Below are 16,075 nucleotides of genomic sequence, written 5' to 3' on the forward strand. Positions count from 1 at the left end.
CTCCCTCCCGCCCTCTCCCCCCTTCACGCCATTTCCCCCCCCCCCCTCCATGACGGAGCGGGACTCCCGGGGTGGCGCGCGCGCCACCAACCGTCACCTCTTCGGGACGCCTTTCCCGCCCACTCCGGTTGCTAGGCAGATTTGGACAAACTTGAGGGTTAGCCCCGCCCACTCCTCACTTAGCCACGCCCACTCCACCTTTAGCCCCGCCCACTCTCTGTGTTGTGGCTTTTATTGTTTGATTGACGGCTAAGCTACCCAATGACAAGTCGGCATCAGCCAATCGTAGCCACAACCCGCCTTTGTCCATCCCAAGCCTCGAGGAATGAGGAGGGATGATTTTATGATTGACAAGCATCCTGACCAATAAGCGTGGCCGGGCCTAGAGGCGCGGCCGCCCCCGAGGCCGGCTGAGGTGAGGCGCTGCCCGCGGGGAGGGGCCGCGCCGCCGCCCTTATCCGCCCGCGCAGCGCCGCCTGGGGCCCGCGATAGGCCCGGCCGCCCCCGGCTCCCCGCCCTGCCCCGGCGGCTGGGCCTCGGTGAGTCATCCCGCTTCCTCCCGCGATGTAGGTCGGGGTGCGAGGGCAGCTCCGGGCCCTCCGCCACGCCTACGGCCTTAACCCCTCAGCGCCGCAGGTGAGGGCCGCCCGGGGTAGGCCGCTGTCTGTGTAGGCCCATCTCCACATGAGGCCGTTGGGAGCTGCAGGTCGGTGCTGAGGGTGCTGGGCCTCCCTCTTTCATCTCCATTCCAAAATCCCATTCGCCTGTGCATCACTAGGACTGCTGGAGCAGACGAGCTGCTCTCTTACCCAGCCATTTCCCCATTGGAAACTCATCAATCACGAAGCCATCATTTGGCTTAAAGCCTTCAAAAAGCCAGCAGCTCGTTGGAACCAAAGCTATTCAGCTGATGTGAGGGGCTGGAGCAGCTCAGGTGGTGCTTTGGAACGGGATCATATTGTACAACGTGTCGTTGCTTCAAAGTTTCCCTGCTGATATATCAGCTCAGTGTTTCTTCCTTCTATATTTCAGGTCTGAATGTGAAAATGCCTCCCTGAGCTCAGCGATAAAGAGGCAGAAAGAATTCGTCTCTTAAACCAGCTCCCGTTTATGAAGATCAAACGTGATGTCCTTCCTGAGTGCACAAATGAAGCCTCGTTATAACCCTGACATCTCACAGCTTCCAGCAGTCCCTGCAAGTTCCTGGCCACATCAGCCTTCCCTGGTCCTGCAGCAGCGTGCAGAGGTGAGCAGTCAGGTTCCCTATCAGGTAATTCCGGTTCTTCCTTCCAGGGCAGCAACCCAGATAGAGCTGCAAGGCAACCCCAGGTCCTGGCAGGGAGATGGGAAGGGTCCTCTGTGTGCAGGATTGCCTGCAGATGACTGAAGGAAATCAGTATTTCCACCAAGTGCTAGAAGAAAATTAAACTTTATTTAAAAATTCTTCTAATGTAGAAAACGAGAGGGAAACAAAAAGGCAAAATAAAAGCAAACGACTGCCCCCCGCTTCCACCTCATTACAGGAGTTACTGTATGTACAGCTTCAGAAAGGAGCACTGGCAGAAGGTACACATCCTACTTAATGGAGCACTACCGACACTTAACAATACGTTGTACAAACCTGACGTAACATTGAAAGGTTCACTGCAGGAAACAATGAAATACAGTTGCTAAGACAAGACAGTAGAAGAGCACAGACTGATGTTATTTCACCCAGCGCCCTCAATCAGTCCCCACTGCATCCCAAAGGATCGGGATCGCTCTGCATGGCTTGGAGGCCAACAACACAGAGGGGAAGAGGGAGGGGAGGGACACCACCAAACCCCTTTCTATCCTAATTTGACTCCCTGGCAGACGTGGAAATTGAATACAACTCAAAAGCAGTGAAGCAATATGTTGTGTTGCACCTCGTGTGCCTGCAGGCGGCGTCACAGCTGAAGGCCCGGCTCGATTAGCAGTGTACATCTTTGACACGTGTCGTGTTGGGACAACAGAGAAAGGCACCGGAGTTTTCTCTCTCTGTTTTTACATTCCCTATCCCCAAAGTGAATTAGATTTCACACGTACACGGGCCTTCCCCATAGCCATGCTGTAGGAAATGGCAAACACTGTTCTTCACACTGCATTCTCTATACATATATAAGATTTACACTATCTACAAAACAGCGATTAGGTGTTTTTAAAGTTCTTGCTACTCGTTTAAAAAGACCAAAGAATGAAAACAAAAAAAAAACTGTACAAGTTTCCTAAATTACATCTTTAGAAGAATAATTATTATTATTATTAATTATTTTTTTAGAAGTTCATCAAAGACTTCGTGTTTGTTTCTATGGAGAATTAAATGATGGGACAAGAAAGGTTAGAAATACATTGTTCAAATGGAGTCAGGCTGAGCAAATGACTGTAAACTTCTGGTTTTCTGTTCAGCTTTTACATCCACATCCAAAAAATTAGGAAGAACTTCAGTCTTGAGGTCCTTGTTTTAATCTCTGCTACATACAAAAGATACTGAAAAGCAAAAAAAAAAAAAAAACCCAAACTATTAAATAATTTAATATACAAGCGTAGTTAAAAAGCACTGTACATTGTAACAAATGTACACGTTGAGTTTCAGAGATAGAAAATCACCGAGCTATATCCAAATTTACACGACTTTTGATACTGTGTGATGGGGGGAAAAAGGCCGAGGGCAGCTCTGAGGGGCAGCACCTCAGCTCAACCACTGCACCTGAGTTCCATTGTGCACGAAGCAAAGCACAGGTTGAAGCTGGTGTGTCACACACTTGGATCTCACACACATCCTTCTTCCTGCCACTGCATTGCAGGCGAGTGCTTCAGCTGAGAACCCCAGTGTGCTGATATCAGATCCGAGCAGGTGGACGCTCCATCCGGGCCTCCATTCCCTCCTGCGAACACCAGCAGGGATCTGAGCCGTGAGCAGTTTGGTTCGTGTGATGAGGAGCCAGAAATTGCTGCTGCAAAATGCTCTCCCACAACGCAGTCCTCAGCGCCGCAGCTCCTCGAGGAGGGTGAGGGCAGGAGATGCAGCTCCTGTGTTGCACCAAAGGACTTTTCCTGCTGTAAAATCTTCTCCTGACTTCAGCCTAAACCACAGCTCTCTACAGTCGGGGTTATTTCTTTTTCAGTATTGCCTTAGAGAAGCAGCACTTTCCTGGCTGACTTTTAAAGCCACTTATTGCAGTTGCCACGGGCGTGTATCGGGTAAGCAACAGCCTCAGATTGGGTGGCAGAGTGAAAACAAAAGAGTCTGTATCATCTCATTGAGACTGTGGGAAACGTGAAAGCACGTAAGTGCTGACTTGCACAGCTACAGCCATTCCTCACACCTCACAGGAGCTGAGCTTCAGGTGGATGGCGGGCAGGGGATGCTCCATCCCAACCACCAGCATAGTGAGCAGCAGCAGCTTCCATCCGCACAGACCCTCCCTGTGTCTGGTATATCCCTGAAGCTCTCAGACCTCACAGTTTTCTTGCAAGCCCAATAATACACTCCTTACAGCAATACTGAGGGCACGTTTTCCCTACTGGAGATATAAAAAGGCCTAAAGAACATGCAGCTTCTGCAGAAATAACTGCCTGAAAACAGGATCTGAATTGCTCCTGCACGTCCAGTAGGATGAGCATAAAACCCAATTGAGGGGGATGGGAATGTGCCCCTTTTATGTCATTCAGTGGTTAAAACCAAAGGGTTTGAATTGCAAAACGTGTCTGTGTTTGCTGTTGCTGGGCAGAGGGAAGGGTTTTCTAAAGGAGGACCATTAAAGGGTTCAGTCTTCCTCAAGGGGTCCAACACTCTCTCCACATAGACCTACCAAAGGAACTCAGCTAACAGCTTCCTTTCCCCTTTTTCAACTGGAAGATAAATAGAGCTATCAGGAGAGGAGGAAAAAAAAACCAACCTACCTTTATTTGACCCTTGGAACCCTGCAGCAGCCTGGAATTGCTTCATGGCATTGACAACTTCTGCACTGTTTCCTATAGAAGGAATTTGGGCCGTGCTTATCCTGCTTAGGATGGCTGCAGAGGCACGGGGAGACCAAAGAGCTCAAAAAAGGGAGATAAAACAGGGAGGCTAACACAGAAATACTTTTTGGCTAAGCGCAACCCTCTTGCTTCTGTGGGGAATTGGCTTTAACCACCGAGCTGAGCTGAATCCTCACTGCAATCGTTGGTAGAAATGGTTAAGGCACAAACACTGCCTTGCCTTGGTGAGGCTGCAGGATGCTAAATGCTGGGCCAAAATGAGAAGGGATTTCCTCCTCGGGTACAAATCACTACAAAACAGCAGAGATGGACAGAGCTGCAGTTGTGCTTCTGCATCACCAGCAGTGCAGGGACACAGAAGGGAGACCCTTCATGGGGACAGAGCGGTGCCACTGACTGTCAACAGCCCCAGACTGTGGGATCTGCAACTCTGCTCACCCCAAAGGATCTGACGACCCACATCCCACCGCCCTCAGCACTGCAAGGTGACTCACACACACAAGGAGAACATCACCTCAGAAGCTAAATGTTGAACTTTAGGGCACCCTACAACCAGTCAGGATTGAATCCCGTTGTTCCCAAGAGTGGAAGGGCACAGAAGACGTTCAAACTGGCATGCATTGTAACTCAGGGAATACAACTGGTATGTATTCCAAACTGTGCAAGTCCTCTCAACTCTGTGACACATTTAAAGACAAGTCTATCAAGCTTAAGGAACAACGAGCGTCCTTTGGACTAAACCTTACTTCTCAGTAAGAGGAAAACAGATTAAAACCAGTAGGTATATACACTCTAGCTGTATATTCACACACATTATGTAAAAGTAGCTCAAAATGCCCTTCTCACTTTGCAAGTCTATGAAATGTATGCTGTCTTTAATGCAGTTTCCTACATGGCCCTCGCTAGAAGAGGAATTTGCTGCCTTTTCTTTGAAGAAAAGATTTTGCAATGAGTTTTTCTCCTTTTTTTCTTTCTTTTTTTTTTGGCTTTTTTTTGTTTGTTTGTTTTGTTTGATTCTTATTAAACGCACTGTCCTGATTGTGTTTCACAGGAGACTGGCCAGGCTGGTGGTGGGTCCGTTCTGTGCCTGGAACTGTACGGGAGGTGGTCCATCTGTCCACTGCAAGATAACAAACAGCATGAAAATCCTCCAGCCATGACCTGGGAAGGGGAGGAAGAGCAGCAAGGCCAGAGGAAGGAGCTGCCCACACACACACACAGATGATGAGTGATTTCATGACAAGCTGAGCATCAGGTTTGACTCTGCATCACACACATGGAACAGGGGAAGCTGTGAGTTGCATTAACGACAGGCCTCCATTTAGATGCTGCTGTTTGAGCCCATTCTACACTGCAGCTGTAGTGTTTGCAGAGCGAATAAAGCCTCTGCTTCTCACCCATTTCATGTTTTCCTCTCAAATTTAGCAAAATCTCCTGAACTAGGCAGATTTCCTAGTTCTTAATCCTCTTCCACCTCCACATTTTTAATCTAGCATGGATTACGCGTAAGCCAGCAATGGCAAGCAAAGTCAGCAGAGCATGGAGCTCAGGAGGACAGGCTGTGGGCATCACCAACATGGCCTACATGGCACACGTGGCTCTCAGGATCCCTCTGCAGCCAAAGCCATCAGCTCCTTCCTGCCAGCCCTTTTTTTCCTCCCACAAAGGGAATGTTGGGAAAAGATGTCAGGTTTCCTTGCAACCCAAATTCACATTTGGACATTAATTCTGTCTAAATGAATGGATTAGCTTTCACCCTTGCTGAATTCCAGCATAAGAAAGCACTTTATACATAAACAACATCAGAAGCGTTTCTGACAGTGAGAAGTCCAAAATATGAACCCCTTAAGGTAGCAGCTATGCAGACACTGAACGTCATTCACTGGAAATTCAGATTTATAGATAAGGTGAAAACCTACAAACACTATAATTATATCAATAGAAACCATACAGCAGTACTCAAAGCATTCCCTAGAAGATCTAAACATTAAAGTGAAACCTGAGTATATATTAATTTTCTCTCCAAAGTAGCAGCTGTGACCAAAACGAAGTGGCTACCAGCTACAAAAGGCATTCAAAGAAAGTTCTGGAGTGCCAATGAAACCGCTATAGGAAACAAAGACCTCAAAGGAAATCCAAAGCATGTTGTCCTGCCTCGAGAGCACTCATAACCAGAAGATGAAGATTGCTTACCGTGATTAAATTGTGTTCTGGAAGACTGCACGCTTCAATGTGGTCCTGGAGGAGCTGCTGTGAGAAGTTCTGATGCATCTGTGCTGCCTCATGTGCATCCATTGCATTTCCACAGGCTTTGTTCAGGTCTAAAAGACAAAGAGCTTCATTTGCTCACCAAGAACCACTGTTGGTACTTTTCATCTTATCTGACATGACTCTTCCCTGTAGCAATGAATGAATGACTTAAAGTGCCAATATATCAAGGCTGTCCCACTCAGAACAGGCATAAGAAGAATCTGAGCCCTTCCTCCTTCCAACAGGCCTAGGATTTGATGTTATTTTAGTTTCCAATCATTAAAATAACACTCTATTAATTGGACAAGGAGGAAAGCACCTCCCTACCCAGCAGATCCCCTGTGCTGCATGTATTCGCTCTCTCTATGCTTTGGCACCATCTAGTGGGAACAAGGGCTCAGCAGTCTGTCACCACACTTTGGCAGCACACACCTCACAGCATTTCATTTCTTTTCCCTCCTTGTTCCCCTTCCAAGACCCTCACAGCTGCTCTGCCCATCCCCAATGCAGATCCTACTGTCTTGTTTCCTATGAGGTCTGCTCAGCCAGATTTCAGACTGGTAACACAGTGAGCATCACAATGTCAGCTAACAGGGATAAGCAGAGTAGAGGTGAGGGCTGAGGCACACAGCTTCTGTTGGTGAACAAGTGCTGGATCCTGATGGAGCACCTCTTCTTCAAAAGAGAACCTATCAGTTCCATGGGAAAGCTCTTAGAAAAACCAAAGCAGAATGGGAACGGTGCCTCCATGACAGGAGCAGCAACAGCTGAACAAGGGACAGCCTTTCATCTACAGCAGATTCATCATCATTATGGGCATGTTTTGTATGTCAACCACTGCTTGGAAACCAATGAGAGAAGTTATTTCAATTGCCTACAAGCAGTTTTGTAGCAAAGGCCGTAGTAAAGCAGAACATAAGCCTGGTCCAGCGCTTGGTTTACAGCACCATGCTTATAGCAAACACGACAGCTTAATAGAAACTGAAAGTGTGGGGTAAGTTCTTGGAAAAGGGGTAGAGTTACTGCTTTATTTTCTAGTGAAAGCAAATCAATTGCGGCATTAACACTGACAGTCTGCCAAGAAGCCAGTCAATATTTGAACAAAGCATCCTGGGGCCCATGTAAGTCAGATTAAACAATATTTATGTATGAGTGATGTAAGAGTTGCTTCTATTTATTAAGGCTCCCACGCAGAAGCAAAGCTTAATAAAATGTTTACTGCATTGAGAGCTGCAGTCAAAGCAAAACCCTGCAACAACAGCATGGATGCTGCACAGCTGTGACCTGGAGCCCTTCCTATGCAGTCACAGCCTACATCATGAGCACCCCCATGCTGAGCAGCAATGGTTCTTTGCCACTCATTTTAAGCACATTTCCCTTGCTTACCTCTCAGCAGAGCTGAAGACCACAGCTGCACAGACATATCCGGGATCTTGCTTGCAAGCTGCATGGCTGGCACTACCATATTATTACTTTCCTGGTGAAGAGTAGACATCAACATCAAAGATGTATTTTTTTCCCCTTGCAAATATGTAATATATCGAAGAGATGCTGAATTTGAGACCGAAATTTTGCCTAATTTAATTGCTAGCTAGCAAGCCGGAATGCTTAATGGGACAATAACCCAAACATATCATCTAAAGCTGTCTGGGATTTCTCTGTGTCCTAGGAATTATAGTGTCTGCGTTGTGCAAGATAACAGAAGTATTTCACACATTCTGGCATATGATGAAAATTCAGAAGAGCTCACACCCACAGATGCCTCCAAACAATCCCTCTGTATGACGTTACTTATCCTTTATTCTGTTCTTTATTTTCCTGAGTGATTTCAGGCATTGCAGAAACACTCCTTTCTACAACAGGACTTAAACACTTTGTTATACAGTGCTGCTCAAAGAATGATGTATATCCATGAGCTGCCAGCTCCATACAAACACTCCTCAACACAGCTTGTGGAAGCTCCCCAATTTGCTCTGGCAAACCAATACTCAAATACATGGTAGTAGCAGATGCATGAAGGCTTACCCTGTGATTCCCTAACACGTAGAATATGTGACCCAGGAGCACGAGGGAACACGCTGTTAATCGATTCAAATCTTCTGCATTTGACATTTTCAGCGTCTCTCGCAAGAACCTCCTGCCAACACAGAGCACAACACGAAGCCTTCAACCAAAATCTGCTTTCCCTGATGCTTTTAAGAAATGTCATTAAGAACCCAATGAACCCCATCAGCAAATACCAGCACCCGGGAATAAATGCGTGCTGAGGGTGACCCAAAACAAAGAGCTTCACTCCCAAACCTCACCTTTCGTTTAGCAAGAAGGACTATAACACATTCCCCTCCCTTTGAAAAGCCTTACTTTCAGATGGGCCACTGCAGAACACCACACGAGTGTTACTCAGAGCAAAAGAGATGTAAAACAGCCTTTGCCTCAAGCGAAACAGAAGGTTGGCTAAACCCACAGGGAACCCAGGAGCTTGGAAAGCAAAGCCTCTGAGTTCTCATGTTGAGTTTAAATCCTGATCTGGTTTTTCCTTCTCCCCCCCCCTTCCAGGTGCAGTGCTTTGTACTCACTTTGCCTCGTTGTATCTTCCTTGGAAGAAGGAGAACAGACCTCGGATATAGAAAGCTGCAGCTCGAAGGCAGTGGGAGCTACAAACAAAGCAGAACATTGACAGTGAGGCACTGCACAAACAGCACAGGCTGTGTCCCATAACCAAACCTCTGCACAACACAGTACGTTTAACACACAGTCAGAGCTTCTACATCGAAAAGGAGAGGATTATTCTGTCTTCTGTGTCTAAAGCCTGATACAAAACCAGCATTACCATCATCAATGCAACATCAGCACAGTTCCTGGAACTCTCACCTCACAGGAAAATTGTGGTCTGGATTTATCCTTTCCAATAAGCTGTAAAGCTGTAAAGCAAGAGGGGGGGAGAAAAGATAATCAGTGCTTCTGACATATATACAGCTGATGGTACAGACAGCAAAAGTCTGATACAAAGTGCACATTCTGGTCCTAGAATCGAGTTTTATACAAAAAACGATCTTTTAAACTTTATAGAAGTTACTATAAACTGTCAATGCTTCTTCAGAAAACTCTTAGCAGTCATTTAAAGGAGCTGCTCTGGACCCAAATACTGACTCAGATTCATTAGTTAGTCCAAACCAGGAATGAACTACACAAGAAAGGCAGGATGCAATGAGCTCTCTCACCTCCTGGTGCCGGTTGCCTTCCCTGATGTACACACTGGCCAAGTTTGTCACAATGAATGCCCACAGCTCCTGGTGTGTAGTGAGCTGAAATAAAACAAAGCACATCAACTGCATAGTCAGAATTGTTCAGTGCTTAACCCAGAGTCAGTTAAACCCCATCTTTAATATATACAAAAAGAAAATATTCAGATTTAACGTCTGTTTTTTAGCCACAAATTCTCCTAACCTGAACTCAGTTCAGATTTTCCTCTGCTGAACAAATGCAACTAATACAGACAGTCTTCAGACTTCCAACATCATCTGCCTGGTGCCCCACACAATCACAAGCCCAGCCACCACAGTGAATATTGTGAGAAGAAAAACCTTACCCTCAGTGCTGTAGTAAACTGCTTCTGCATTGTCCATGCAATTAACAGAAATGCAGTAGAGCCCCTGTAGAAGACATGATGTTGGTAAGGGAACAGCACATTGTTCCACGTCCAAGCTCTTAATTACTTCAAACCTTCAAATAGCAATGCCACAATGTTCTCACAACATGCACAGCGCATATCCTGTGTATTTACTGTGTATTTACACTGTGTACCAGCTATTATGGCACAGGACACTTTAAAAGAGCTGGCTGTGAGTCCCCATAGCAGGACAGGCAAACAAGCAAAGCAAACTCCATTGCTCAGCAGGAAATTCTGCTGTCTGCATCACTGTGAGCTCATTTCTGGTGACTGTTCAACATACAGTCCTCAAAGAGTCACAGGTTTCTCTCTCATCACAGACACTTACTAACAGAGTGTGCAGCTGGGCAGCATGATTAGAAAACAGCCTGGGAGACTGCTGGCAGAGCTGGCAGACTTGTGAGATCTGTTAGGAAAGAAAACAATCTAAGATCTTTTGCTGTGTTATGATGTATGCCCTCTATCCACCTAACTGCACTATACACAGCATTCAGGAAGCTGTAGTAACTGCTTTCAGAACCTAGTGCTGCTCTTCAGTGATGGCAGAGCCAGCTGTGCCTCGGGCTGAGGGACGTGCAGCTCTGTGCACGCTCCTCCCACACTCACACACACACAGGAACTGGTTTAGAATGATCTGCTTTGCTGCAGCTCTACCATATGGTGGCACCACCTGCAAACAAATACCAGATCTGTTCGGAAACGCTCCGATTCTGTGCTGGCACACAACAGAAAAGCTGGAATCAAACTCTCCCCAAAGGGAATGTGCCTGTGAGGAGCACCAAGAGCACAGCACTACTCTTTTAAGCTGATTTTCCCCCAAACACATTCACATGAAGGCTGACAAGAGGCTGAGATGATGCAGCACTGACTCCTATAAATAAGGGGTGGACAGGAATTAAAAATGCTTGGGAGAACAGAAAAAAAGTGCAGTTTACTCTTGCATTAGAGAACACTGCCCCATCCTTTTTACCCCCCCCCAAAGAAAGGACAGAAAGTCAGAGAGCCTTAAAGACAGAGAAGAACAAGGACAGGACAGGAACGCTACAAGGAAGTGAAAGGGGAAGAGTTAAGAGCTGCCCTCAGCCATGAATGGAAGGAAAAGACACCAGACCAATTGTGACCAGGAAGAAGGGGCCACTTCTTGCCACTGCTCAGTACTTGTCAACCCCACATGAAACAAACTAAGTGGTGACTAATCCCCAAGCACCATCAGGCCCGACTATGTCTGTTAGCTTAGCACTGCTGGAACCCCCATCTGAGCCCAAGAATTCTCCTTGAAACACAATTTTACAAGCTATTATTGCACGTATCCCCAGCTAAGGAAATAGTTGAAGCCTGTGTTTACCTCCTGCAACGCTGTAGCTTTGTGTCCTGTGACAAGTCGACACATGATAATGTGTTCCAACAAAATCACTTGGAAAGATGACAAGATAGGACTGCAGTCCAACACTGAAGAGGGAACAAAGGGAATATGGTTAAGTGATGTTAAGATAATACCAATATCCAGGGCACACAGACCCTCCTGCACCCAGCCAGCTTCCTAGTGCAGGTGGTTCAGCACAAAGAGCTCTTGAAACAAGTAATGGAATCTTGCAGCATCAGCCAGATTCTCATCCTTTATACTTACTTTTTAGCTTCTCTAGCTGCATGAGTGCTTTGTCTGTGTACTTCTGAGCCTTCTCCAGGTACCCTGCTTGCATGGAATGCATCACTGTCACCTGCCAGAGGACACAGGAAAGATTACAAAACATTTCCTTTGCAGAGGAAAGGTCTGAGCATTCACACAACAGTTTTATATCAATTAAGAACAAAAATCACATTCAAGAAGTGTGGCAAATCAGTTTCAAGAACGTGAAGTCAAGATTGCTCTTCTGTTGGTAAAAATAAGCCAACATAGAATCAAACCTTCCCCTAGAATTATCTGGGTTTGATATTAATGAAGCTTTATTCCACTTCCCAGACTTCTCACACAGCCTTTTCAAACACTGACGTCACTGAAAGCAATTTTCTCACAGATGCCGTGTCAGAATTAAGCTGTCAGCGCAATGTAAAGCAGCACGTGGTTTGAAGAATCAATCGCTGCTGGTTTTAGACCACTTTTAAGCAATTCCTCATTAATTAGCAATATGCATTAAGTAAAAGAGAGCTGCTCACCAAGTAGACGAGCACACACATGTGTTCCTTAGGCAGCCAGTGAAAGAGATCCGCAGGGTTGCTGGGCAGAATCTCATCATCGTGTAGCGTGGATATGGTCTGAATGCACTGCTGAAGCTGCTTCAGACACGGCTTCACACTCTTCACCTGCATGAGATGATGCACTTCAGACACAGCCACTGCATCCCAGTCACCTGAACACTTACTTAGCTAGTAAACCTGCCAAGCAACCAATAATCCCCATGCTCATGAACTTAAGTCAGACCCAGCTCTTGCAGTCTACACGCACCTGCCCAGCATCCAGGTAATGTGTGACCTGCAGGACTAAGAAGAACACACGCAACGACTCCTTCTGGATGGGGTTTCCTTGCCAGTTTTCAACTATCTGCCCACACAGGGTAAGGAGAGGGTGCACCTCCTGCAGCTTCCGTTCCATCAGAAGGAGCTGTAATTCAAAACACAAACCAGTTTTGTGCTTGGCAGTTCAGATGCTCAGAGACCAAAGTCATATTGATCCATTATTTCAAATAAAACTAGACTCAAAGGCATCTGTTTGCAAAAGCAGCAACCTTGGAACAGTATTTTCATCCTTAATTCCAAGGGATCCAAAGACAATTCACAGTTAGAAACCACAGAAAGCAAAGGAACCCATGCACAAGAATCCTACAGACTTGAGGCTTATTCTGGACCCATTTGACTCTGTGTTTACATGAACAGAATATACAGAGCACAGTTAATACCTTAAAATAAGCAACTGATGTTCAGATAAGTTACATTCTCTTCTAGCTTGTATCACACTAGTTAAAAATTTAGAAGCGTATCCAACTCACCATTCCCTTGCTTAGCAGAAACAGTGCTCTGAAATGAAAGAAAATAAGGTCATAATCGAAAGGAAACACCAAACACCCCCCACATAAAGCACATTTATAAAGCATGTCTCTATCCAGCACATAAAGGTAGATGGAGAAGTCCAATCCCAGCACCAGGAACCACAAACCCAACCTCTCAGCTCCATGCCTAAGCCTCAAACCATTCCAGCTGCAGTAGCTGCTAAGGTCAAAACAAGGCTTATAAAACAAAGTTCAGTATGAAAAACAACAACAGAAACCTCTCCCAAATCTTAGCAGACATCATTGATTTTCAGAGGAAAATTAAAGAGCTGAACAAACTCAGATCTAAGAGAGCACTCAGGATCAATGTTTCGCCTGTAAAACCCACGTGGCAATCAGAGGCCACATCTCTCATTTAGAGATAGAAGAGGAGGATGTAGTATAACACATCCAAATAAGAACAACAACCCAAAGAGAGAAGGAAAAAAGCCAAAGCTGTGTGGAACTCACCTGGTATACTCAGACCCCACCACTCGGGCATACTCTGCTCCCACTCCCAGAAGGTCACATGCAGATACCAAATCTTTTTCAAGAGTATGTAGTTGCTGAAATGAAATAAGGCCAAAAAAAAGGTCAACTTTCCTTAATGAGACTGATAATCCTTTTGTTTTTTAATGTAATTACTTCTGTGTTTCACATGTGATAACTGCTATTAATTACTTTGCCTCATGCTGGACTCATTTTCCAGGATCACCTGGAATTCCCCAGAAAAAGCCTGTAATGATTCAGAAGGAACTTCACAGCCAGGTTTCATGCTCCAAAGCTGTTATAATTTACTGACATTACGTGCAGGCAGGATCAATTCAGACAGAACCAACCTTGTACAGTTACATCAGCAAGTACATCATGCAAGGCACGACTCAGGTGATGAGGAAGGGATGGCACAGCCTGCACAGCACCCCTCCCTCCTTCCAGCCTCCCACATTTCAGATGTTTTCCAGGCTCAGGTAAAGAGCCACACAACTGCAGAAGAACATGGACTGAAGCAGTGAGACATACGGACCCTTGTGGTCAAGCAAAAAAGCCAGAAAGGAAATACCACACAGAAAAGAAATCAGCAAAGAATGTCAAGCTCCAAGAAAGGATCCTATTCAGTGGGAGGCACCGAGAGAAAAAACATTTAAGCTTCTTGTGGGTACTCAGGCATTAACTCATTGCAAAGCAAACATTTGTCCTTTAATCGATAGGAAAAGCTCTGCACAGTTCCCAAACTATACAAAGGAGCTCAGCAGTTCCTTTGCAAGGAAGTTGGTCTGCTTGTTTAAGCCCATCAGGAAGGGTGGAAAGACAAGTACAGGTGACTATTAAGGCAGCCTTCAAAGACAAAATTTCTTGCTAGCCAGCTCCCCTTCACAGAATACCTCTAAAGAGCAATTAAATCCCTCAGATCTCTCTCTCCATTGATACCGATGACTGGAAAAAATAGAGGTAGCCAAGATCTTTCACATAACACAGATGTTTCCCAGCCACAGCGTTACATGGTACTCCCAGTTAGCAATAGAACATCACTCACTGCAAGTTGGAAAAGCAGCCTACAGTGCCAGTATGGAGTCTGCTGTGAGATCTGGATGGCCTTGCGTAACAGAGGCTTCGCTGTGTCCACTGAGTTCTGAAACAGAAACACAAAGCCAAGTCAACACGAGAGCCAGGCCCTGAGCATTGCTGCAGGAGCAGCTTCTGAACAAGACGTGTTCGGTGCTGATCCTCAACCAAAGCCTCACAGGTCAGGACATTTATAACATGAAAAGTAACCCGTGTAAGCTTTTAACATGCAACACCACACAACCATAATCAAAGTCTGCTCAAAGGCATCGACTATTCCAACGTTCCCAGCACTGTCTCTGCAGGAGGAGCACTCCAGCCCTCTGAGCACCCTCATGCTGCAAAAGGTCCATTGATTTCCTGAGGCTGGGGGCACAGAATCCTTTGCAATATTCCAGGTGGGGCCACACGAGGGCAGAGCAGAGGGGGACAAACCCCTCCCTTGTCCTGCTGCCACTTCTCTATCGATCCAGCCCAGGATCCAGCTGGCAAACCCCACTGCTAACAGCTGTACCCCATACAGAGAGCAAAACCAGCAGCAGCACACAGAGCCCCCCATTGCAGCACTCACCTCCTGGCAGTACAGCTCGGACAGCAGACTGGCTGCCTCGAACTTCACGTCCTCAAACTGCGGGATCTGACAACATCTGAGTTAAGTAAATACTCAAAGCAGCATCACAACACCCCTCACCCTTACAGTAACACACGGAGCTAAGAAAGCAGCCCTGAGCGGGTTGAGTGGGTTAAGAACTCGGCCTCACTCCCTGTCCCATCGCCGGGCCTCTTCTGGGATGACTTCAGGCGGCCAGTTAAGGATACCTGCTGCGAGATCAGCCACTGCAAGAGAACAAGGCGGTTAGCACACGGTGGATCAGCACACGGTGGACAGCTCAGCCCCCCCCACCGCCCGCAGCCCCCACACTCACCGCCTTCTCCAGGTGCCCCCGGGCCTGCTCCCCGTTTCGGGTGTGGTGGTAGAGCACTGAGCCGAGCTGGAGGTGAGTGCGGGCCTCCATACGGGCCGGGGGCTTCCTGGGCAGCACGGCCTGCAGGCAGTGCACGCAAAGCCGAACCTTGGGCGGGCTGGACGTTCGGAAGTGCTCGGCCAGGCCTAGAAGCGCCAGGTACCACGACTCCCCGCCGCCTCCGGCCGCACCGCCGCCCGACCCCGAGCCCGGGCCGGGCCCAGCTCCCCCCGCTCCTCCTCCTCCTCCCGCTCCCCCTCCTCCTCCTCCGGCCTCCCCGGAGCCCGCGGCTCCTCCCGCTGCCGGCTGGGGCTGCTGCTGTGGGGGCGGCTGCTGCTGAGGGGCCGCTCCGCCCGCCGCGCCCGCCGCCACCGCCGCCATCTCAGTCAGGGCCGCGACAACACGGGAGGGGGGGGGGGGGGAGGAAGGGGAGGAACCGGGATGGGGGGGCAGCGGAGCGCGCGGGGGGTGATGGGAACTGCAGTCCGATGAGGGCTGAATGACGTCAAATGACGGAAATGACGTCAGGGCGTCGCGAGAAGGATTGTGGGAGTTGTAGTCCGAGCGCGCCCTGCGGCGGAGTTGTGCTAAGAGGTCGA

The 16,075-nt window shown here is 47.4% G+C and overlaps 1 protein-coding gene and 1 long non-coding RNA gene across 3 annotated transcripts; one reads left to right on the top strand and one right to left on the bottom strand.

Annotated features, from left to right (window-relative positions):
* Positions 1-259: 259 nt before the first annotated feature.
* Positions 260-5,406, top strand: LOC107325419. 2 transcript variants are annotated; one of them, XR_001559674.2, is made up of 4 exons: positions 260-539; positions 1,033-1,246; positions 2,826-4,782; positions 5,057-5,406. It is a non-coding gene; the product is annotated as an uncharacterized LOC107325419 (long non-coding RNA). The 2 variants fall into 2 exon arrangements; XR_004305462.1 differs by lacking the exon at positions 2,826-4,782 and having other exon boundaries at positions 383-539.
* Positions 1,411-15,879, bottom strand: MAU2 (MAU2 sister chromatid cohesion factor). Its single transcript, XM_015886246.2, is given in 20 exon segments — positions 1,411-5,125; positions 6,199-6,326; positions 7,642-7,732; positions 8,281-8,392; positions 8,832-8,909; positions 9,127-9,176; positions 9,477-9,560; positions 9,845-9,866; positions 9,868-9,908; positions 10,254-10,331; positions 11,271-11,374; positions 11,553-11,643; positions 12,080-12,226; positions 12,369-12,524; positions 12,910-12,937; positions 13,420-13,514; positions 14,483-14,578; positions 15,083-15,148; positions 15,331-15,348; positions 15,438-15,879. Coding segments are annotated over 20 exon segments (1,980 nt in total). The 5' UTR covers positions 15,858-15,879; the 3' UTR covers positions 1,411-5,050.
* Between the last annotated feature and the right edge of the window lie 196 nt (positions 15,880-16,075).

Source organism: Coturnix japonica, chromosome 28, assembly GCF_001577835.2.
Source record: "Coturnix japonica isolate 7356 chromosome 28, Coturnix japonica 2.1, whole genome shotgun sequence".
Classification (NCBI taxonomy): domain Eukaryota; kingdom Metazoa; phylum Chordata; class Aves; order Galliformes; family Phasianidae; genus Coturnix; species Coturnix japonica.